Genomic DNA, 24,876 nt, shown 5'->3' on the forward strand with positions numbered 1-24,876 from the left:
ACATGCAGCATTCAGTTTGAGGTTTTAATTTTATGAGAAACATTAAAATAGCAACCATGATTATGTGTCATAGTTAAAGTACGGTTCACTGACTGATATTAAATGATTCAACATATTTTCATAGAAAGTTTTTTAGCAAGTGTGACACACTGAGAACCACTCTATTTAAGCATTTCACAAATATATTTATATCCTGCAAATTGTCAATGAAAATATGTTACCCGTTTTTCCAGTATGTGTCCTCTTAAAACCACAAACTTTAGTGTATTTTATTGAGATTTTGGCTGCATGTTATTTAGGGTTTGTCGCTAGCAGCTTTGTGCATCTAGAAATCTTTGTTTATGATGTGATGTGCTATGTTAGTGTCCCACTTCACAAAGCTTTTCACATGTAGACAAAAAAATTCAGTTTTGACTACTGAAGGTAAATGGTTGCCCTGGATTTTATTCAGGGGTGCCAGAGTAAATATAAAAGCACAAAATGCATTTCAGATTTGCATATGTTAAAAAATGTTGAAACCCATGCATTATTTCTTGAGTCCATTACATTGTCCATGGCATTAATATGCAGTTAAATATATGAAAGCTTGTAGTTGTAACGATAAAAAATGTGAAAAAGTTCAAAGCACTGTAGTTATTGTTTAAACACTGGTCAGTTTGATGTTACCAGGAAGTAAAATGAAAGGAATGTTATTAAAAGACTGTAATTATAACATATATGAATAAATATAACACTGTTAATCATCAGGAAACATCAAAAATGACCTGTGATTCAAACGTAAGTCACAGTTAAAGTGAACCGTTTTGACTAATTTTAAATGATTCAACATATTTTCATAGAAAATTATTTAACTACTGATTAAAAATATCTCTTTTTTTTTTTTTTTTCTTTTAGATTTATGCAAGAAAGGGAGTTATGGCTATAAAGGCAGTTATTATTTTCATTTTATTTGGCCTACTAAATGTGGTGGTGGTGGTCCTTCAGCCATTACTTCTCAGTATTAAAGAACCAGTCCCTGCCTTACTTTTAAAGTTAGACTTAAAACTTTTCTTTTCATTGAGACCAGAGTGGAATCAGGTCATCAAAACCTTGATTTTTCTGCCACTTTTAAGTCTAATCATAAATAACTGGATATTTTATTGTCTTTGTCTTCTGGATTTTATGTGTAGCCTTAAAGGTGTTATGTTTATTAACCTCTTTTTTACTAAATCAGTCAGATTTGTATTCTTTTTAATAACATTTTAAAACCATTTACTTTAATGTCTAAATATATTATCGTAGTACATATTATAATTATTATCATAAGTATATTTATTATAACTATTATTATCAGTAGCAGTAATGCATAAGTGGCATATCAAGCTTCAGTTGCTTGCTGTTTTACCCTTCACCTGTAGGAGGCGGAAGGGCTGTCACTTAAAGCTGTTGTGAAATCGTAAAAGGAGAAGAAGAAGAAGAAGCAACATTTATCAGTCTGAGCCGAATGTGAAGAAGTAGACTGCTCTCTACTCTGAGGTGAGTTTAATGGTCTGTTTTATATAGACTATTGTTGGGTTTTATATCAATTTAGAATTTTCTTATAGTTTCATAAAGTTTTTGTATAGTTTCTCTCATTTCTATGCTCACTTCGGAGATATTTTGTTAGCTAAAATGCTAAACACTAAACAGATTGACAGACGGTTGAGAGTTGACCTTCCTGTTTATGATGAATTAAAGTTTATTTTATGTAAACAGACGCTTATCATTAATTTCACTGTTTTATTTTGTGCTCATGAAAGGAGGCTTCATGTTTCTGGGAGTTACGAGTTTAGACTTAAACACTTTTTATTGCTTACTGTTAATGTGTTTAATATTTTACAATGATTTGAAGGTAATTAACTAGTCATTATGCTTTTATCTCATGGGAATAAGCGCTTACTGAGCTAAACCTTATATGTTTTAAATAGTTACATATGGGAATTATTCTAAAAGGACATATAATTGCAACTGAAAAACTTGATTGGGGTAAAGTAAAAAGTTTACTTTTGTTAGTTTAAATGTGAAATAACGAGAGTATCAATCAGATACAGTTTATTAAATATTTTAAAATGAATTAAATGTAATCAACGTGTTTTTAACCAATGAGAGTGAGCTTTTTGTCTATATTCAGCTAAAGTATTTATAAAAAGTTATGCATTGAAATTAAGAATAAAAACACCATCAAATGTTTTCAGGTTTCTATTATTTTTACATTAAAACACCTGAAACAGTAAAAGTCTACTTTGTTACAGTAAATGTGTAACAATATGAAAATAATCAGATTCTTCTTTGATATACTCAAAACATTTATAATTTATTAAATGTTTTAAAATTAATTGAATGTAATCAATAAATGATAATTAGCAGTTTGGCTACAATACTCACCCAAATTGATTATTAGTAGGATTTATACATGGAAATGATCTTAAAAACAAAATAAAAAACTACTGCTCAATATTATCCTTTTCTTAATTAAAGCTTTTGAAAGTTTTTTTAAGTGTAATTCTGTAATGATTTCATATCAGACTCTTTTTTTTAAATACCAAAATCAACAAAAAATATTTTGTTAATTAAAAAGTTTTATAATTTGAGTGTAATTAACATGTCATTAGATTTTTGATTAATCATAATCTGTATTACTCACTCAAAGTCAATCATTTCTGAGATTTATAGCTGGACATTATATTAAAATCACAAAATATTAAGTTTTTTGTCAAAGCATTGTTAATTATTGTCCCCTTTAAAGAAATAAAAATAAAAAGCTGTTGGGGGGGGAAAAAACATTTTGACTACATATATGAGAACAAATGTGTAAAAAGTGGATATTAATCTGACTTTTCTTTTAAATTCAACAAACTAGTTTATAAAATAAAAACAAAAATCCACATTTAAGAGCCAATTTGACTCCAGGATTATTGTCGCTATAAGTTCATGCTCAGGATAATGGTTTCCTTTCAGCACTGATCCTGTTTAGTATGTTATTCCTGACATTCCACTGAATTCCATCACTTCTTTTCATCCTAGTTTATGTTGATAATCAACCATGCATGCCTGCTCAGTTTTCCCAGTGACTGAGCAGCGAAAAGTAAACTGGGAGTCTGCTTCCTGCTCTGAGCTCGGCTAACCTAGCCGGGCCTGAAGGGAACAAATATTGTTTTTATCCTCTACATCAACTATATCACTGTTGTTGTTATTATTAGAAGTTGTGGTTGTAGTATTCATATTTTGAATGACATACATTTCAGTTTATTGTTGTAATTCATATTTTCATATTGTTGTCATTGTAAGCAACGATTGTTACTCAGCAACACAAAAAGAACATAACAGCAGAATCTTTTTGTATATTTTGTGTATTATAAATATTTCTATTTCTCATTACCGTTTACTGTAACTTGGTCACTTAATGCAATAAATACAGAAAAGAATAATCGAGTTGTGTTTTTGACTCTGCTTTAAAATGATGACAGAATTTGAGCTGTTCTCAGTCTAAAAACTTGATCTCCTGGTAGTTTTCGTGCTAAGGGGTGAAGATGCAGACACCAGCAGAGTCGATCCTCCACAGCGGATATTTCCACCCCACGCTCCGATATTGGCAGACCTGCGCCACCGATCTCAGACCAGACAATCTCATCTACCCCATCTTTATCACGTGAGTTGATTACTCTACATTTTCAGCCTCATCAAAGGCCAAAGGGAAACAAGCCCCTCGGGTTTTGATGTTTGGAGAAGTTCAAAGCTTTGGATGATGATGTTATGGTAGGTTTCAGAGGAATCTACTAAAAGTTTGAGTCTGTTTATGTCTGACTTTCTGTTATAGAGACAGTCCAGATGCAGTGGAGCCCATCGGAAGCCTGCCAGGACAGGCAAGGTGAGAATCACACCTGAACCACGGCTGCAGATGAAACAATAGCTCGATCTGGGAGGATGCGGCTGTTTTCCTGATAGATTTGTGTTTTTTGTGTTCGGCCCCTGACTTAGTCAGGGGCCGAACACATAAGGGACATCATGGGTGTTGTCTTCGGATAAAAGCTGTTAGGAAGGGTGGACCCAGCGCCAAACAGTGAAGCTGGACTGAGATAAGAAGAGAGTCAGTTAGATTTTTGTTCCATTCAAAGCTGCAAACCTGCGATCACAGTTTGTTTCCAGTCATCAGACTCGAACTGGAACCAGCTTTCATTTCCAGTTGGGTGGATCAGTGGCTGCAAAAACGGCTTCATTTCCACACAAACACACAACTGAGACTGTTTTTCTGTTTGTTTATTTTAATTTATTGATTTTGTTTTGGTGTTTATTTTTTATCATTCATTTATTGATTTAATTTCAGTCCATTTAATATTTTTAATAATTTATTTACTTTTTAAAACATTTATTTTGTTTTACGTTATATTTTATGAATCTCGTAAGTTTTTGATTTTTATGTAGAATTTTATCTTTTGGTTTATTTTAATAGAAGGTTTTTAAACTGTTTTATATTTGTGTTTTTCATTTTATTTAATTGTATCTTTTGATTGTGTTCATTGTATTTTTTTATTTTATAGATTCATTCAATTTAAAACATGCAAGGTTGACTTACTTCTATAAATTTAGATTTAGATCTGTTTTTTTTTTTCCTTTAAAAAAATGTAAAAATATAGTGTATTTATTTATTGACTGATTTCATTTGATCCTTTAAATCATTTCAAATAACTGATCCACAGATACGGAGTGAATAAGCTGGAGGGAATGTTGCGACCACTCGTGGAGAAAGGTCTGAAATGTGTTCTCATTTTTGGCGTCCCGGCAAAAATAGCAAAGGTACGTCAAAGTCGAGGTAAAGGAAACTGGAACTATGTTTATGCTGTGATTACTCAGAACTGGTAACTCACACAATACATCAGTTTATGTGCTTCAGCCCACATTTACAGCCATCCTTCTTATTTCAGGATGAAAGGGGTTCGGGGGCCGACTCGGACAATACTCCTGCTGTTCTGGCTATTAAAAAAATCCGATCTTTGTTCCCGGAGCTGCTCGTGGCGTGCGATGTCTGTCTGTGTCCTTACACCTCACATGGACACTGCGGTCAGTGTTTACCTTCTGCTACTTGTTGAGAAAGTATCCGCAGCACACGTCTGATTTTATACATAATTCTTATAATTTTCAGGGATCCTGACTGAGGACGGCACTGTGAACAACGACGCCAGCTGTCTGCGTTTGGCAGAAGTTGCTCTGGCTTATGCACGAGCTGGTAAATGTATTTTCTTGGTGTGAGCTGAGATAAACAGGAACTAATAGAGGGCGTAACTTCCAGCGAAGTTACAGTGGGATTACTGACCCTGCAGGTCATCTTTCTGTTGCTCAACTTCTGGTGAATTTAAACTGAATCCAGTGAAATGTTGTCAGGTGGTGGAGGTTGTGAGTGTCTGCTGACGCATCACAGACATGATGGTGAAAAAGATCACTATTTACTAATCCATGTCCACATGGGGCAGACATACAGAGGTTGGACAATGAAACTGAAACACCTGGTTTTAGACCACAATAATTTATTATTATGGTGTAGGGCCTCTTTTTGCAGCCAATACAGCGTCAATTCATCTTGGGAATGACATATACAAGTCCTGCACAGTGGTCAGAGGGATTTTAAGCCATTCTTCTTGCAGGATAGTGGCCAGGTCACTACGTGATACTGGTGGAGGAAAACGTTTCCTGACTCGCTCCTCCAAAACACCCCAAAGTGGCTCAATAATATTTAGATCTGGTGACTGTGCAGACCATGGGAGATGTTCAACTTCACTTTCATGTTCATCAAACCAATCTTTCACCAGTCTTGCTGTGTGTATTGGTGCATTGTCATCCTGATACACGGCACCACCTTCAGGATACAATGTTTGAACCATTGGATGCACATGGTCCTCAAGAATGGTTCGGTAGTCCTTGGCAGTGACGCGCCCATCTAGCACAAGTATTGGGCCAAGGGAATGCAATGATATGGCAGCCCAAACCATCACTGATCCACCCCCATGCTTCACTATGGGCATGCAACAGTCTGGGTGGTACGCTTCTTTGGGGCTTCTCCACACCGTAACTCTCCTGGATGTGGGGAAAACAGTAAAGGTGGACTCATCAGAGAACAATACATGTTTCACATTGTCCACAGCCCAAGATTTACGCTCCTTGCACCATTGAAACTGACGTTTGGCATTGGCATGAGTGACCAAAGGTTTGGCTATAGCAGCCCGGCCGTGTATATTGACCCTGTGGAGCTCCTGACGGACAGTTCTGGTGGAAACAGGAGAGTTGAGGTGCACATTTAATTCTGCCATGATTTGGGCAGCCGTGGTTTTATGTTTTTTGGATACAATCCGGGTTAGCACCCGAACATCCCTTTCAGACAGCTTCCTCTTGCGTCCACAGTTAATCCTGTTGGATGTGGTTCGTCCTTCTTGGTGGTATGCTGACATTACCCTGGATACCGTGGCTCTTGATACATCACAAAGACTTGCTGTCTTGGTCACAGATGCGCCAGCAAGACGTGCACCAACAATTTGTCCTCTTTTGAACTCTGGTATGTCATCCATAATGTTGTGTGCATTTCAATATTTTGAGCAAAACTGTGCTCTTACCCTGCTAATTGAACCTTCACACTCTGCTCTTACTGGTGCAATGTGCAATCAATGAAGACTGGCTACCAGGCTGGTCCAATTTAGCCATGAAACCTCCCACACTAAAATGACAGGTGTTCCAGTTTCATTGTCCAACCCCTGTATATCTGAAGGTCTGTAAGGGGGCAAATACTGTTTCATGCAATTCTTTGAGCCTATATGAATAATCTTGTCTCTCTATGAATTAGACAAAACTGCACCAAGGTCTAGTTTTTAAAAATCTATTCAAATGTTTTCAATCTATCTAGGAAAAAGAAGTGTTCAAAAAAATCCTCAAAATGAACCTGGACTCTGGCTGTATAAATGACACGTTGTTTCTCCTGCTTGATTATAAAGTTCTTTGGACTGAGCTTCACCTTTTTAATAAGAGGTTAATTTGCTGTGCAGGTTGCCACATCATCGCTCCCTCTGACATGATGGATGGACGAATCAGAGCCATAAAACAGGCTCTGCTGTCCAATGGTTTGGGAAACAAGGTCAGTCTTATCTGAAACTGGTGTCTGTGCAACAAAAACGTTTCTTAAATAACCAAAAACTGTAGATTTAAATGTTGCCCTTGTCCTCGTCCAGGTTTCAGTGCTGAGCTACAGTGCGAAGTTTGCCTCTTGTTACTATGGTCCTTTCAGGTAAATGCTCACCGTAAATCAGGGATCCTCAGATTAGAGGAATTCTCCTTTCAGGTGTCTGTAACTCCACGCTGTGTTTGCATGCAGGGACGCAGCACAGTCGAAGCCTGCGTTCGGAGACAGGCGCTGCTATCAGCTTCCTGCCGGAGCGAGAGGACTGGCGCTCCGAGCTGTGGTCGGTTTGGGTTCTGTTTGGGGATTTCTGGGGGATTTGATCGCCGCAGCAGCTGTAGCTGATATCTCAGTTTGTGTTCGCCGCAGGAGCGAGATGTGAGGGAAGGAGCCGACATGCTGATGGTGAAACCAGGCCTGCCGTACCTGGACATCATGAGGGACGTCAAGGACAAAGTGAGCAGCTGGTCGTTTTTTAAGCAGAGGGAGTTGAGGTTCCTACACAGTCTGGGAGGATGGTCTTTTCCACATCTGGATGATTTCCATTAAACAAAATAGTTTCGTGGAAAATATTTTTTATTTCCAGACTTTATTCCCTATCCCACCCTCTAAAAGTTGTATCCATCCATCTGTTTTTCCTTCGACTTATCTTTTTATTCTTTCTCCTGTGTATCCATCTGTTTATTGAGGGGTTTATTTGTTAATCCATCCATTTATTGCTACATCCCTCCTTCCCTCTCAGTCTGTTTTCTCCAGGTTTAATATTAAGAGTCTGACGTCTGTAGAAATATCTGCTGTAATCGGAAGCAAACGGAGACTTTTGAACAAACTGTTGTTTCCTGTCAAAGGCAGGATCTTGTTGTCTGCTGTGAGCATGCAGTGCAGTCAGAGTGTTACACACACACACTCACACACATGTCCTGTGGTTATTCCTGTCGTTGTGAGGGCACCAGTTATCGATACTGCTTTGAGGCAGAGATGGAAGCCATAAAACATTGAGTCAACCAGAAGGTGCTTTGGTCATGACTGATTTTAAAAAGTTGTCTTAATGAGCTGCTTTTCATTCACAGCTTCAGACTCTTGTTGCCTTTTGTAGCAACAGCAGGAAATCATGTGGATGAAAGCAGCTTTTCCGACAGTTTGCTTATGTTGTAATGAATCTCATGTGAACCCTGAGGATGGGGAGAATCAAACAGACGAACTGTGAAGGCTGTACTTGCAGCGAGCAGCAACATATTTTGTGGAGACATCGCTGCATTTTGTCTTTGAGACATTAACCGCACCGTCAGTGTTTCTCTCCATCTTCTCTTCAGTTCCCCAGCCACCCTCTGGCGGTATACAACGTGTCCGGGGAGTTTGCCATGTTGTGGCACGGAGCGAAGGCCGGAGCGTTCGACCTGCGGGCCGCTGTGATGGAGGCCATGACCGCCTTCCGCAGGGCAGGTGAGGTTAAATAAGAGGCGGAACAATCAACCTGCAGACAAACTGAGATTTCTGAGGGTTCATTTCATCTGTTTCAGTTCAAGGAAAAGGATACACGGTTTTCTGAATTTTAAAAATATGGCGTCACATATGCAACCCCCCTTCAGTCAGTACTTTGTAGAACTGCCATCACTGCAGCTGCAAGACGTTTGGGTCATGTTTCTATCAGCTCTGATTCATCTAGAGACAGCAATGTTTGCCATTCTTCTGTGCAAACCAACCTAGGAGGGAGAACGCCTGTGAACATCAGTTTTCAGATCTTGCCTCAGATTTTCAATTGGATTCAAGTCTGGACTTTGACTGGGCCATTTGAACACATAAATATAGATGGGTGTTTAGTGTCGTTGTGCAGAGGGAAGGTGAACCTCCACCCCAGTCTCCAGTCTTCTGCAGCCTCTAACAGGTTTTCTCCCAGGATTGCCCTGATTTACTCTGACCAGCTTTCCTGTCACTGCTGAAGAAAAGCATCCCCACATCATGATGCTGCCACCACCATGTTTTATCATGGTGTGTGAGTGATTCACAGTGTTTCCACCAGATATTGGCCTTTGCTTATAGTAGTACAGAATCGCCCACCTGAGCTGTGGATATCTGCAGCTCCTCCAAAGTCCGCTTACAGTGAAGATCTGAGGTTTTCACATTTCAGCAGTGTTTAAATTGGGACTACATTACACATGTGGACTTCCCATGTGTTTACTGATTAGGTTGCTTCCGAAGGTGGTTGGTTGCTCTTCAGAGTGAAGGTGGCTGAACGTAAATGCACGACACCCCTGAATGCTTCTGGAAGGCAGTGTATAAAATCAAAGACTGGGGGAAGACCTGAGACCAAAGTAACCTAAAATTCAGTACTTTGTTCAGCACCAATAAACAAGTTTTAGGAAATTATACAAAGAGGAGGTTCTTGCTCGTCAAACAAGCGTCTTAAAAAAGCAAACAAAACCTGATTTATTTGGTTTGAATCAAACAAAACAGTTGATACATTTATTAAACATGATTTTACAGTGCTAATCTTTAAACTCTTAAATGAAGCTGAGGAACAGCAAACTTGGAAAAAGAGGGAAGTAGACTGATTTACCGTTTATCTGGCTGGAGAAACTCCTTCTAGGAGCTTTATGACCCACAGCAAGATCTCCCTACCTTGGTCGTCAGGGTTCTAGATGTGTCTCTGCTCCAGCACACCTGATTCACAGGATTTCATTAAATCCTCAGGATGCCATGCAGTGCTGCAGAAGCCTGTTGGTTACCCATTCATGTAGGCCAGCTGTGCGCCAGCAGGGCAGTGGGCCCGGAGGACCAAGGTTGAGAAACCATGACTTAAAAGTAGACCAGCTGTACATGTGATGTAATGAAACACGGCTCAATGCCACAACACAGACATGGATCTACTTAGAAAATTCTGCTGTTTAATCCCAGAACAGCAGCTGCAGACGGTGAAAGATTGAAGCTTTTTTCCTGTTGAGTTCAGTACAGTTCAGCTGTTGGTGTCACCTGCAGGCGCTGACATCATCATCACCTACTACACCCCCGAGCTGCTCACCTGGCTGAAGGAGTAAGGGTCCGACGCTGCTTTAAATGCCTCATTTTGACTGAGGGGAACATTATTAACTGGAAACAACTCATTCCTTGATCATCTGCACACCAGCTCAGCTTTGTGACCAGAGTCTGGTAAACTAGTTTGGCTTTTTAGCGTCTGAAACGATGATATGTTGAGAATGTAAAAACTTTTGTAACTATTGTGCTTAAGTAAAACATGTCAGTGCTGCATAAAGTAAGACCTCTAAAGGATCATTAGTAAGATAATTATGACATATATATGTTAGAGTTGGTTTTAAATAAAGCTGTTCATTCTGGTCTGTAACTGTGTGCTTTTGTTTTCTTTAAATCCGATGTTTATCACATTTCTTCTTTTTTAGCTTCTTTTGTCTCATGTAATCTGTTCAGATTCTCAAACATATTTTAAAATCGGAAAAAGAGAAACTAATTAAATAAGACATTTTTGGATTATTTGCTTTTACTACGGGGGAAAAAGGCCTGGCCCTGTGTGAAAATTTAATAACCCCCCTTATTAAATGTGATTTACCGCATTATGTTGGTTCACTTTCACTCACCAGGCCTGATTACTGCCTGACCTGTGGAATTAATCACTTAAATCCAACTTACTTGACGGCATGAAGTAGGCCAGTAGAACGCAACATATGTCTGATCTAAAGAAATTCAAGAACAAATATCAGTGTGGAAAGGGTTACAAACCATTTCTGAGGACTCCAGTGAACCACAGTAGGAACCATTGGATGAAGAAAACATGGACCAGTGGAGACCCTTCCTAAGCGGAGATACCAAAACTACTACGAGAAAGCATCGACGACTCATCCAGAAGGTTCACGTCAGAGGTTCTGATTCAGCAAGAGAGGGGAAAAATGGCCTCCATGAAGGCCAAAACCTCTGCTGACCTAAAAAAGCACCAAGGCCCGTCTCACGTTCGCCAAAAAACGCCACAAGACATTTGGAAAAATATTCAAAAGTGAGGACAAAAGTGTCACTTTGAAAATGTAGCATTTTTTTTTTTGCTTTCAGACAAGTAACATCATACCGACAGTTAAACATGGTGGTGCTGTGATGGTCTGAGGCTGCCTGATGACTCGGGACCTGGATGGCTTGTCATTTTTGAGTGGCCAAGTCAAAGTTTGCACTTGAATCCAATGGAGATGCTGGGGCACGACCTTGAGTGGAACATTAGGCTTGAAAGCTCCAATGTGGCTGAAGTAAAATATGAGTAGAGCAAAGACAGTTATTGCAAACGAGCAATCAGGTTGATGTGGACAGCTTGCTTCCCTTAATAAATAAAAACCATCTGGAAACTACCTTTTGTTTTTTACGCGGGTTATCTTTGTGTGATATAAAACTTAGTTTGATGATGTAAAAATGAAATGACAGAAAATCTGTAAGGCAATAAATACGATTTATACATTAATAGAGAGAAGTGTGTAATAATGTTTTTGCTTCCTTTAGTAGTGCAGTTAAATTTCTCCTCGTGCATGCGTGGGTTCTCACCGGGTACTCCGGCTTCCTCCCACAGTCCAAAGACATGCCTGTTAGGTTAATTGGTCTCTCTAAAATTGCCCTTAGGTGTATGAATGAGTGTGTGATTGTTTGTGTGTTGCCCTGCGATGGACTGGCGACCTGTCCAGGGTGTACCCTGCCTCTCGCCCATAGACTGCTGGAGATAGGCAACAGCTCCCCCGCGACCCACTATGGAATAAGCGGTAGAAAATGACTGACTGACTGAGGATTAATAAACATGGTGCACGAGTCTTTTAGTTGTTAGATTTAATCTACAAAGGTCGCTTTATTCTAAATCATGAGCTCTACATAAGGGATCACATGATCACTTTTGTGAAAATGAAATGTGTGGAAACCCACTGATGTCTGCCAGCGAGCAGTCCGGTGTTGTGTGGTGTTGGAGACCCATTTGTCTTTTTAGAGCTTGGATCTGATCACAGTTTTTTGGCTTTTGTTTCTCCGCCTGCTTTGTAAGATCTGACCACAGGTTCTCGGTGCAGGACCTCTGACCCTTTGTGCCAGTTTGCATCAGCCTTCCTCTGTCTGTCTTTATGCTTCCAGCAGATTTTCAGCCTGTCCTTAGTGGCTGCCCCGTCCTCTCTGTCTCAAAACCCGGCGATGCCAATGTTGAGCAAGCTCTGCACTGGTGGTGACTTCTCTAGCTCACTCTTCAGAAGGAAGCATTTCAGACCAATTGGATGCAAATCCTACCTGTTTACATAAAAGGTACACAAACCATTGACAATTTTTTATCAAAGCAAACACACATTTTTCTTTTATGGAAATTGATGCCTTTTTTAGAGTTTTACTGTTCATATTTATTGCTGAATTTTTTATTTTTTGCTTTAAAATCACTTTGGTTCTCATACTGCTAAAGTTTTCATTCCAAATGATATAATCTGCTATCTTTTCTTTTAATTTCCCTAAACATCTATAAAATCATGTATGATTCAAATCTAATTTCTTCCTGCGTGGATTTCTATTTCTTAAGAGTAAGAAAAACAGAAACCCATAACTATAGACCGGGTGAAATGATCAATTCTGCCTGCAACCACAAGAGGGCAGAGTTGCACCGTGTTCCAGAGCAACTGCCTTTTCTGCTCTTATTTAACAAGAACGGACTATTTAGGTTATATCTTAAACTGCCCTCCCAAACTGACCTCTGATCTTCTGCCGGTGAAACACATGTATAGAGATTCAGTAAGTACTTAGTTAATAGGTACACAGCCCTGCATTACTAACATACAGCCAGAGCTATAATGTAATAGTTTAGTTCAAATCATATTCATGTGTACGAATGGCCCAGTCAAAGCCTAAATCGAACTGAGAATGTTTGGCAAGACTTGAAATTCAATGCTCTTCATCCAGTCTGTCTGAGCTGGGGTTATTTCGCATAGAAGAATGGGCTCCAGCTGGTATCTTTTTCCTTCCACTGTACAATTATGCAGCCCTTTGTGTTAATCTTTCATATTAAACACAAATAAAATGCACGGATGTTAAAAGTGACTAAACGTGAGATGGTTCAAGGGGTTCTTCAGATGATGTACTGCTGTGCATAAAATGACCGCTAGGGGGAGACTTACCTTGGGTTTTATTTTCTTTATACATTTAAAAAAAAAAAAAGTTTTATTCTATTTTTTGTCTTTATTTAACTGCGTTATTTATTAAGCAGTTTTTAACAGTGGATCTGTTTCAGGCTGATTAAATTCTGCTGAAGACAATAATTAATTATCTAATTTAGAGATATATAAAAAACACGAGTTGAAGGCTGCTTGTAATTTACCTTAAAAGTAAACGAAGTGTCTTTTGGATAGAAATCATCTCAGGAAACCTCCGGAATGAAAGCGCATTAGTTCGGACTCTGTTGCTGTGCATTTTTTGCAGTGTGTGACGTGTGGAGGGGGCCGAGCAGAACCGTGAGCAGAACCATGAGCAGAGCCATACTCTGATTTAACCTACAGTCATCTGGCTGAGAGTAACCACTCTGGGAGAGGCTATCACTGTGAGAACCGCGCTGCGCTTGGAAACTACTTCAAGTTCAATAAAGGTGGATTTACGCACCAGGGACGCATGGCACAACCGGGCTCTCACCACAGGATGATGAGTGTTTTGAGTCGGTGCCAGTTCTGAAGCGGAGCGTGGGCTGAGTTTGGGGTATTTATGGTGCGGTGTGACTGAGTGGAAGCTGTGCGCTCTCTCCGGGCACAGAGATGGGGCGCAGAGGCGCGCTGGGATGCTGCCTGCTCGCCGCGCTGTGCTGCTGCTGCCTCCTCCGCGGCTGCTGGAGTAACATCACCGTTGCGGTGATGCTGCCGGACAACCACCACAAGTACCCGTGGGCTCTGCCGCGCGTCTTGCCGGCCATCCTCATGGCGCACGAAGACCTGCACGGCAAACACAAGCTGCTGCTCGGCCGCAACATCAAGATCCTGAACTACAGCACGGAGGACCCCGCCGCGGGCTCCTGCGCCGAGAGCCGAGCTCAGGTGGTGGCCGTGGACGCCAAACTCTACATGCGCCCGGACGTCTTCTTCGGACCAGGCTGCGTGTACCCGCTGGCCTCCGTGGCGCGCTTCGCTTCCCACTGGAAGCTGCCGCTGATCACCGCCGGGGGCCCCGCGTACGGCTTCGACGAGCGGGGGGAGTACCGGACCATCGTGCGCAGCGGGCCCACCACCACCAAGATGGGGGACTTCACCAACGCGCTGCACACGCACTTCAACTGGACGTCCCGCGCCGTGGTGATCTTCTACGACCTGCGGAAGGACGACCGGCCGCACTACTTCCTGACCGAGGGGATCTTCCTGAACCTCAAGCAGGAGATGAACGTCACGGTGGAGGCACGGCCGTACGTAGGCGAGCAGGACTACAAGGATCTGATTACCTTCATGAAGGAAAGCGGCAGAAGTAAGTTCAAACTTCTAAAAGAGCAGAGATCAGCTGTTGATGATGAGAAAATTGAGCAGCGTGGGTGATGTTCTCCATCCATCCATCCATCCATCCATCCATCCTAGTTGTCTGTCTGGAGAATCCCAGTTGTCTAACTTTTACTTTCCAAAAGTTGTTTAATCTCTGACCCAGTTTTAAAAAAATGCTGATATGGGAGAATTCACCTTTAATAAATGAGGTCACAATGAGGTTTTTCCAAGTTGAGGTGGACAGGAATAGGATCATGGAGAAACCTATTTATTTCAGGGTTATTAAACAGGAATGTTTTTAGGCTGTGAGCGTGTCTGCTGCTGCTGCGGGTTTAACGCCTGTGGAGGACCACCACCTGGGAACGAGAAACTGTCATTAAATACGCTCCATCACAGCCAGCAACAGGCCGCATGTTGTTCACTGTGGAACAAAGAACACATGGAGAATCTCATAGAGACCGTGAGCAGATTTACTAATATTTTATCAAGCTGGAAAACTGGCGTTTAACTTCTTAGCAAAAACATTTCCCTGCAGAAACGTATTTACGTTTTCCATGCTTCATCCACAAACTTCAGAGTATTTAATCGGAATTTTATGTGATGCATCCACACATACAGAGGTGTAGAAAGGAAGGAGAATGAAGCCGTTTTAATTTGTGTGACATATATAAAACTAAAAAGTGCAGAAGCCACTCATATTCAGCCCCAACTGATCAGTCATTAGTTCAACCACAGAGATTTTTGCCCACCCTTCGTAGCGACACAGTTCAAGTTCAGTCAGATTGGATGTAGAGCGTCTCTCAACATCAGTTTTCAAATTTTGCCACCTATTCTCAATTGTATTTGGGACTGGACTTTGACTGGACCTAACTCATAAGTATGCTTTGAATGAAGTCCAGCCTGGATGTTTAGGGTTGTTGTCCTGCTGGAAGGTGAATCTCCACCCAGGTCTCAAGTCTTCAGCAGCCTCTAACAGCCTTTCCTCGCATATTTAGCTCTATCCATCTTCCCATCAACCAGCTTCCCTTTGAAGAGAAGCTTTCCCTCAGCATGATGCTGCCACCACCATGTTTCACCAAGGGGATGTGTTCAGGGTGATGTCCAGCATTAGTTTTCCTCCACTATTCCACCGTTTTTGCATCTCGGTGAAAAAGTTACATTCTGGTCTCATCTGATCAGAACACCTTACTGAAAAAAAAAGCATCCCCACAGCATGATGCTGCCAGCATCATGGAGATGCTCTGACTTGGTCTTCATGATGCTCTTTGTTCACTAACAAACATCTGAGGCTTCAGATACACACAGGTGGACTCTATGAAATAATTAGGTGACTTCTGAAGTTGGTTGAACCGGATTTTATTTAGGAGTTTCACAGTAAAAAGGGGGCTGTATACAAATGTGCTCAAATGTTTTAGGTTTATTGGAACAAAATGTGAAAATCCTGTATCTTTTTCTATTTAATTCCCAATTATGTACTATCTTCTGTTGGTCTGTGACATAAAAAGCTCTAAAATCACTAGAGGACGTAATCGTAACAAGACAAACATTTAAAAGATTCAAAAGAGGTTCATCGTTTCGTTAAGCACAGTAAATTTCTGCTGTTTGAGGAGATGGAAATGAGAAAGAGTAGGAAGAAGCTTTAAAGACTTGCAGCCCCACAGTTTAATTAAGTGGCAAAACAATACTTAGAGTTGATTTAAAATGACACTCTTCTTATTTTCGCTCAGGTTTGTTGGTGTACATCCCAAAAGAAACGTAATTAGAACCTTTGCAGGAATATTTATGTTTTTGCAGCGATTATTTGTGTTGAAAAGCTTGAGGAGCAAAGATGTCCTGCTGACAGCTCAGAAAACACACAGCCAGGGCTGTTTTTTGGAAAGATGATCTGTTTCGACTGATTAGATCCAGTTTTGATAATATTTGGACTCCTTTTAAATCCTTTATCAGGAATATTTGCTCAGTCACACATTTATATTAAGAGTTTGATACATGCATCACTTTTTATTTGTGTTATTTATGTGTAATTTCACATTGTTGTTCTATAACAAGAAGGTTATTTTAGCTGATCCTTGTAATATGTGATAGTTTATTGACGACTCATGATCCAAGAAACATCTAAGGGGAATCATCAATTTATCCAGCTCCGCATTTCAAATCAGAATGTGCTCCCAGACAGTAAATACTGCAGGATTTTGGTTTCCTGGCACTGAGCAACAATAAAAATAAAATTAAAGAAACAATTTCAGGGCGTCTTAATGTGTTGTTGGTTGAGCAATGAAAGGCAGCCCAGCAGAAGCCCTTTTGACTCCCCGCGTTCGGGACAGAGAACTGGAGGTCATGTGAGCTAATGGTTTTGTCAGGGCTTGTCCCGCCTCGCCACTCAGCTCACTTCTTATCCCAGAAAATATCTCGCAGGTGGTCGGGGTTTCTCAACTGAGGACTGGCAGTAAGGGAGAAAAAATAAAGGTTTCAGTGGGAAGACAAACCACAGCGGACATTTAAAAGCTGAGGTCACCTGATGTAATATAATACCAACCTTTTCCAGCAAAGTATCATCAACGGGATTAAAACAAAAAGGCTCCCTACCCAGGGGGCTCTTCTGTCAGAGGGCAGCTTGAACAGTCAAACAATAAAAGCTGTTTATTAAATTGTGGCTGACTTTTCTGTTGCTGACTGCATGTCCAGTTGACTGTGAGCGGGTGCCTCCTGCAGAGTGTAAGCACTGTAAGAGACATGGCTGTGCACCATAGATAGTCAAGACTGCATTTCCCTTTCCAAAGCTAAAATACTTAGACTAATGAAACCTGAAATAAATTATTATACTTATATGTGATATTATATTTTATAGATATACACAACGAAAGCAGCTGGTGACCAGAATCCACCAGCTTTCAGCTTCGCCCGCCCTAACTAATAACCCAGCTGTTGGAAACTCAGAAATTAGATCTTTTTCTGGTCAGTGAATGCCCCACATGTCACTCTTTGGTGTGACTGGAATGATTAATGACTGCTCATCATAATCTTTATATATAGAGGGTGTAAAATGATGTCCTTGTTCAGGGTGCCGTTCATGAAAGAACTGCTCCTGGACAAAGGATGCCAGTGAAGACCCAGATCAACATTGTGTCTGAATATGGTGACAATTTGAGCTCACTGAAGCTTCACAGCGAACCATGAAGAATTAAACAGTATTTTTTAACAGCATGATTAGTGAGAAGAATTGAGTAAATGAGATTGTTTTTCCTCACACTTGATCTTTGTTTTCTCTCAGTCTAATTAATCAGAACCTTTTGGCGTTTTTGAAAACCTTTTCACTTTTTTGTTTAGAGTTTGTTTTCTATATAGTTTCATGCAGTAAGATTCCATATAAACAAGATTAAACTGCTGTAAATGCTTAAATGTCTGTTTATAGAGGGCAAACAGACTCCAGTGAATGATAAATAAGGCCTTACAGGAAGATTTACATTAAGGATTATTAAAATAAATATATGAAATAAATTATTTGTCCATATTTTCAGTAATTTATTAGAAATTAAATAATTAAATGTGGTATTCAGTTTTCATTTATTATTTCCTAACATAAACATTGGAAGGTGTGTATATTTTATTTCCTGTGCATCAGAACATCATTGAATAATTTAACCTCCAGCTTTGGCTTTCTAAATAAATCCTAACACCTGATTGGCTGCTGCAAACCAACAGCAGACCAATCATTTTGTCTGTGACAGCTTTACCCATGTCTGCTCACTCTTATGTGTGTTGAAAGGTAAAAGGTCAAATAAATTTGTGACGTTCTGATCGTGAAAGTAATGAAATCATTTCTAATGATTTCAGCATGTAGTAAATGAATAATTTCTGATGTAATTATCGAGTTAGTTCTTCAATATAATTTGAATAATCCCATATATAAACATTTATTTTCCAACCTTTAATTTATTGGATTTGTGGCACTTCTGGCTTTTAATTCACCCTTTCCTCTCCATTATTCTTAAATAGGACAGTTGCTGAATGCCACAAGCATAAGAGTTTTAGATTAACGCTTTGTATTGTATGTCCAATATGTGATCAGTCAAGTTAGTTTGTCTAGTTTGCAGAAACTTGCAAGAAACTTGCAGAAACACCATTTAAAGCTTAAATTGGTCACAGGAAGCTAGACTCCAGAGTTTAAATTGTAGGATTATTTTAGATTTTAGTGCAGAATATTCAGCTTAGAAGGCAGTAATGTCGCGCTAGATTTAGTCTCTTAAAAACATTCAGAAGCTTTGCAATTTATACTGTTGTCTTCTCGCCTACACTACAATTAATATATCCAAGCGTAGGACTTGTTTTCTGCTTTCATTCAGTGTTTTGTGCTTTTCCATAGGTCTTACAGTTTTCGCTCACGGTTCAAGAACGTTTTTGATTACAACTTCAGTTTTTCTTACAGCACCATGTTTGCCTTTCCTTCTGCTTGTCTGATAAAAACGTTTGTTCTCCACTGATCCCCAGAAAAGGCAGGAATCACCATAGCAACTAGTGGCATTTTCTCATATTACTGACCAGGTTGTTCTTATATTATTCTATTATGGCTGCTCATATAGACTCTGTATAATCTGTCATCTCTGATTAGACTTTATTAGGCTGAGATTTAGGTTATAGGTTCTTCAGGATTCAGTATTTCTGGTCCTGAAAACTATCACCTAACCTGACATCTATTAAATAAAAATATTAAATTAAATAAAAAAAATCTAGAATTGCGCCGCTCAAGGTGGCAACATATTGTGGTGGATACAGTTGATTTTTTTTGGATGACTGTCCACTCCAGTGTCGGATGCTGTGCAGCTTGGAGGATTTTTATTAATACTTTCTATTTTTGGACATTTGTTATGATGCATTGCCATGGCAACGGGGTTTTTTCTTACAACCGAGAGCAGCTGATTAATATCTCAAAAGCTCAAATAATACTTCAGCTACAACCCCAAATCCCTGATGAGTTGAAAAGGAGACACCGTGGATGTAGAGCAGGAGCTAAGAGAAGAGAGAGAAGGAGGAAGTTCAAACCATCTCTTCCGTCGATTTTGATGGGCAATGTGAGATCGTTGGGAAACAAGTTGGATGAACTCCAAGCCCTACAAAGGACCCAGCCAGAGTACCGGACATGCAGTATCATGTGTTTTACTGAGACATGGCTGCAGGATCATATCCCCGACTCCACCATCTCTCTGCCGGGCTTTTTAACCATACGAGCAGACAAGAGATTTAAAGAGGAGCGGCAAATGTAAAGGAGGTGGACTGGCAGTACTTGTGAACAACAGATGGTGTAATCCAGGACATGTTACTGTGAAGTGTCATCTCTGCAGTCCAGATATTGAACTGTTGGCAGTAGGTTTTCGTCCATATTATTTACCCAGAGAGTTCACCAGTGTTATTTTGGCAACAGTTTACGTTCCACCTTCCGCTGTTGCTGACACTGCATGTGATGCCATCAGCTCAGTTGTTGCTAATCTACAGACACAAACCCCCAATGGTTTTGTGGCAATTTCTGGTGATTTTAACCATGCTTCACTCTCTGCTACACTTCCAACGTTTCAACAATTTGTCAGCTGCTCTACCAGAGAAAACAAAACATTGGATTTGTTTTATGCAAATGTCAGGGACTCATACATCTCTACAGCAAGACCTCCTCTAGGCAAATCAGATCACAATCTTGTTTTTCTCTGTTCGAAATATAAGCCCCTTGTGTGTAACTGACTATATAAACTTCTGTGTGGATAACATCATCCCCACCAGAACCGTGAGATGCTTCCCCAATAACAAACCTTGGATCACCAGTGACCCGAAGGACCTGCTTAACAAGAAAAAAAGAGCCTTCAGAGAGGGAGACAGATAATTATTGAGGATTATACAGAAGCAACTTAAAGTCAAGATAAGAGACAGCAAGGAGGTGTACAAGAAGAAGCTGCAGAGCAAGCTCCAGCAAAACAATATCAGAGATGTGTGGACAGGGATGAAGAAGATCACAGGCTTCAAGCAGAAGGATGATCAGACCAATGGAGGTCTGGATGGAGCCTGTGAACTGAACACATTCTTCAATAGGTTCAGTTCAGAAACAAGCTCAGCATCCTCCTCTCCTGCTCACAGCCAAACAGACATTCCATCTTCTTTTGACCCACAGGACCCACAGCTGTCCAGTAACACCTCACATTTTTTATCTTCCACCTCAGCCCTAGAACCTTCTGCTTCTACATGTTTGCCTTCAACCATATCAGAAGATGCTGATGCTTCCTTTGCTTCCCCCTTCCACCTGTGTGTCTCAAGAAGTCAGGAGAAGAGACAACTGGAGAGACTAAATAGGAATAAGGCTGCAGGTCCAGATCATGTCAGCCCTAGTCCTGAAGGCCTGTGCAGAGCAGCTCTGTGGGATTCTGCAGCACCTCTTCAACCTTAGCCTGGCCCAGAAGAAGGTTCCGGTGTTGTGGAAGACCTCCTGTCTTGTTCCGGTACCAAATAAAACTCACCCATCAGTCCTCAATGACTATAGACCTGTTGCCCTGACATCCCACATCATGAAGGTCCTAGAGAGACTCCTGTTGGCCCACCTGAGTACGCAAACAGTAAACCATCAGGACCCCCTTCAGTTTGCTTATCGCTGTGGAGTTGGAGTTGAAGATGCCATCATACACCTGCTTCAACAAACCCACTGTCATCTGGACAAAGCCAGTAGCACTGTGAGGATCATGTTCTTTGATTTCTCCAGTGCATTTAATACAATCCAACCTGATTTGCTTTGTCAGAAACTCCAGAAGACTCAGGTGGAGGCCTCAACAATCTCCTGGATCAAAGACTACCTGACAAACAGACCACAGTTTGTGAGACTGAAGGTTTGTGAGTCTAACCAGGTAGTCAGCAGCACAGGAGCACCACAGGGTATTGTACTCTAACCTTTCCTTTTCACTCTGTACACCTCAGACTTCCAGTACAAGACAGACTCCTGTCATCTGCAGAAATACTCGGATGATTCTGCAGTCGTGGGGTGGATCAGAGATGGACAAGAAGCTGAGTACAGGAAGGTGGTGGACCGCTTTGTGGCATGGTGTGGAAACAATCATCTCATCTTCAACGTGACTAAAACAAAGGAGATGATTGTAGATTTTAAGATAAACAGGAATAAGTCCAACACTATTTCTATCATGGAAGAAGAAGTGGAGGTGGTGGAGGAGTATAAATACCTCGGTGTTCACCTGGACAACAGACTAGAGTGGAGATGCAACTGTGAAGCCATCTACAAGAAGGGACAGAGCAGACTGTACTTCTTGAGGAAGCTTAGGTCCTTTGGTGTTTGCAGCAAGATGCTGCATATCTTCTATAAGTCTGTTGTGGAGAGTGTGATCTCTTCTACCATCATCTGCTGGGGAAGCAGCATCAGAGCCAGGGACTTAAAAAAGCTCAACCAGCTGATAAAAAAGGCTGGTTCTGTTCTGGGGACTCCTCTGGAACCTCTGGAGATCATTGTGGAAAGATGGATTCTTCATAAAATTAAGAACATTATGGAGAACCCTGAGCATCCTCTTCATGAGACTGTCCTACAACAACAGAGTGTCTTCAGTCAGAGGCTTCTTCAGATCTGCTGTAAGACGGAGCGCTACAGGAGATCCTTCCTGCCCACAGCCATCAGCATCTACAACGACTCTTTGAAGAAACCTACATAATATGAGCTATAACAACATTTAATTTCCCTTTGGGATTAATAAAGTATTTTTGAATTGAATTGAATTGAATCTCCCCTGCATAAAATGCATGAAACTTTGCATTTATGCTCACTAGAAGGTTCTGCCAGGCAAAGTTACGTTTTTTTTTAAATATTATTTGCAGTTCTCTTACAACATGTTCTTTGCCTTTCTGTTTGCCTGTCTGGGCAGTATCACCATGGCAACAAGTGATACAGCATTTTGGGGGTCTCCGGTTCTTCTTTCTAATGGTAATCCATCATGGCTGCCCCTGTAGACTTTGTATGATCTTACAAGTTCCATCATCTCTGATTAGACCATATTAATTAGAGAATTAAGTGAATTTGTATTTTCAAAATAAAGCTTAGGAGTACTCTTTAAAATAAGAGACAAAGATAGTTGCCGTGGTATACAAGTTGTAGTTTCAACAATTCAGATGTGCTTAAAAAACTAGCAGTAGCTTCATTGGCGTTCCTTAAAATTCAATCAGAATTTCTTTATTTCTTATCTAAAGGTTTTACAGAAATAGTCCCTGGTTTGTAGTGTTCTTAGTCACTGCATCATTTCCTGAAATATGAAGATTTTGTTCTGTGTCGATACCATTAGGAAATCTTGATATTTGTTGTTTAATTTTTGAATTAAAAAATTTGTGGTGAAGAGAGAGCTGAGCCGAAAATCAAAGCTCTCAATTTACTGGTCAGTGTACGTTCCTACCCTCACTTATGTCCATGAACTTTGGGTCATGACCGAAAGAACGACATCCCGGATACAAGCGGCTGAAATGAGCTTCCTCCGTAGGGTGGCCGGGCACTCCCTTAGAGATAGGGTGAGGAGCTCGGCCATCCGGGAGGGGCTCGGAGTAGAGCTGCTGCTCCTCCACATCGAGAGGAGCCAGTTGAGGTGGCTCGGGCATCAATACCGGATGCCTCCTGGACGCCTTCCTTTGGAGGTGTTCCAGGCACGTCCCACCGGGAGGAGGCCCAGGGGACGGCCCAGGACACGCTGGAGGGACTATGTCTCTCAGCTGGCCTGGGAACGCCTTGGGCTCCCCTGGAGGAACTGGAGGAGGTGTCTGGAGAGTAGGACGTCTGGGCGTCTCTGTGGAGTCTGCTGCCCCCGCGACCCGGTCCCGGATAAAGCGGAAGACGACGAGTACGAATTTTTGAATATTATGCAGATAATATTTGTTGGGATAAATAACTATTTGCCAAACTGCTCTGTTTATCATGTCTCATTAGGATGATTTCAGCAACCCTTTTAATTTTTTACTGTCTTTTCATCTATGCTGAAAAGACTCTATTTAAACAACTATTGCTACTTTATTAAGCTTGACTGGGAGCCAGAATTGGACTATGTTCAGCTTGATCGACCCCTGACCTGTGAGTGGCTGGCAGGAAACTCAATAATCTGTCAAGTGGTAACAACACTCTTTAGTGTGGAAGCTGCTACTGAGGGATGAAAGGCTAAAAATATTTTATATGTTATTTTTATACAGTGCTGTGAAAAACTATTTCCCTTCTTATAGATTTCTTAGCTTTTTTGTCACACTTTCAAATCCTCAAACAAGTTTTAATATCAAACAAATTTAAGACAAAAATGCTGTTTTCAAATGATGATTTCATGCATTTAGGCATTAAAGCTATATGTATTGCTCTGGTGCATGACCACAGTCTGCCTGGGTTTAAGGCTACAAACTGATGGTTTCCTTCAAGACATTCTGCTACAGAGCAGAATTCATGGTTTCATTAAGTTCTCCAGGTTTTGAAGCAGCAAAGCAGCCCCAGACCATCACAACACTACTACCATGTGTGACTGTAGGTATGAAGTTCTCGTTCTGAAAGGATGGGCCAGTTTTACACCAGTTGTAATGGGACACACATCTTCCAAAAGGTTTGATTTTTGTCTCGTCAGTCCACAAAATGTTTTCCCAAAAGTTTTTGGGTTCATCTACATGATTTTTGGGAAACAGGCCTTTGTGTTCTGTTTGGGTCATCAGTGGTTTTGGACTTAACTCGCAAATAGAGGTCATTTTCTCCAGTCTCTCTTTCTTGTTGTTGGATCATAAACTCTGACCTTAACTGGGGCAAGTGAGAACTGCAGTGCTTTAGATGTTGTTCTGGGTTCTTCTGTGACCTCCAGGGTGAGTCTTAATTGAAGTAATTTGATAGGCCGGCCACTCTTGAGAAGGTTCCCCACTGTTCCAGGTTTTCTCCAGTTGTTGGTTAACGACTCACAGTGGGGTCCCAACATCTTAGAAATGGCTCTGTAACCCTTTCCAGACTGATTGACGTCAGTGACTTTGTTTCTTTAGATCGAGGCGTGGTGTGTTGCTTTTTAAGATCTTTTAGCCTACTTCTTGTTGTCAGACAGGTTCTACTTTAGTGTTTTTTTCCTTATTCTTCAGTTCAGGAAATAATTAGGCCTGTGTGTGCCTACCAGTCAAATTAATCAAAAAGTGTGATTAATTGCAGTTAATTCAGTTATATTTTCACACTGGATGCATTTTTCCTTAATAACAGTCATCATGTAAAAA

General features: G+C 40.6%; 2 protein-coding genes across 2 annotated transcripts in view; both read left to right on the forward strand.

Moving 5' to 3' along the window:
- Positions 1 to 1,399: 1,399 nt before the first annotated feature.
- Positions 1,400 to 10,517, forward strand: alad (aminolevulinate dehydratase). Its single transcript, XM_047372664.1, has 12 exons — positions 1,400 to 1,515; positions 3,528 to 3,667; positions 3,836 to 3,886; positions 4,716 to 4,812; positions 4,941 to 5,076; positions 5,159 to 5,242; positions 7,047 to 7,135; positions 7,230 to 7,285; positions 7,373 to 7,460; positions 7,547 to 7,633; positions 8,491 to 8,620; positions 10,154 to 10,517. The coding sequence occupies exons 2-12, from the start codon at positions 3,549 to 3,551 to the stop codon at positions 10,210 to 10,212; spliced, it is 996 nt and encodes a 331-aa protein (XP_047228620.1). The 5' UTR covers positions 1,400 to 1,515; positions 3,528 to 3,548; the 3' UTR covers positions 10,213 to 10,517.
- A 3,194-nt stretch (positions 10,518 to 13,711) lies between these two features.
- The window catches only part of npr2 (natriuretic peptide receptor 2), an 80,427-nt gene continuing 69,262 nt past the window's right edge, over positions 13,712 to 24,876 (forward strand). The window contains exon 1 of the mRNA XM_047372663.1: positions 13,712 to 14,626. Coding sequence (XP_047228619.1) covers positions 13,930 to 14,626 — 697 coding nt within the window. The 5' untranslated portion in view covers positions 13,712 to 13,929. The remainder of the gene's footprint in view (positions 14,627 to 24,876) is intronic.

Source organism: Girardinichthys multiradiatus, chromosome 8 (assembly GCF_021462225.1).
Source record: "Girardinichthys multiradiatus isolate DD_20200921_A chromosome 8, DD_fGirMul_XY1, whole genome shotgun sequence".
NCBI lineage: Eukaryota > Metazoa > Chordata > Actinopteri > Cyprinodontiformes > Goodeidae > Girardinichthys > Girardinichthys multiradiatus.

What these genes read in the sequence shown, in the direction of transcription:
- alad (XM_047372664.1), top strand. Translation starts at nt 3,549, where the DNA reads ATGCAGACACCAGCAGAGTCGATCCTCCACAGCGGATATTTCCACCCC. An exon ending in TCCCGGCAAAAATAGCAAAG is followed by an intron (nt 4,813 to 4,940) that starts GTACGTCAAAGT and finishes TTCTTATTTCAG; the next exon opens with GATGAAAGGGGTTCGGGGGC. An exon ending in GACCGCCTTCCGCAGGGCAG is followed by an intron (nt 8,621 to 10,153) that starts GTGAGGTTAAAT and finishes TGTCACCTGCAG; the next exon opens with GCGCTGACATCATCATCACC.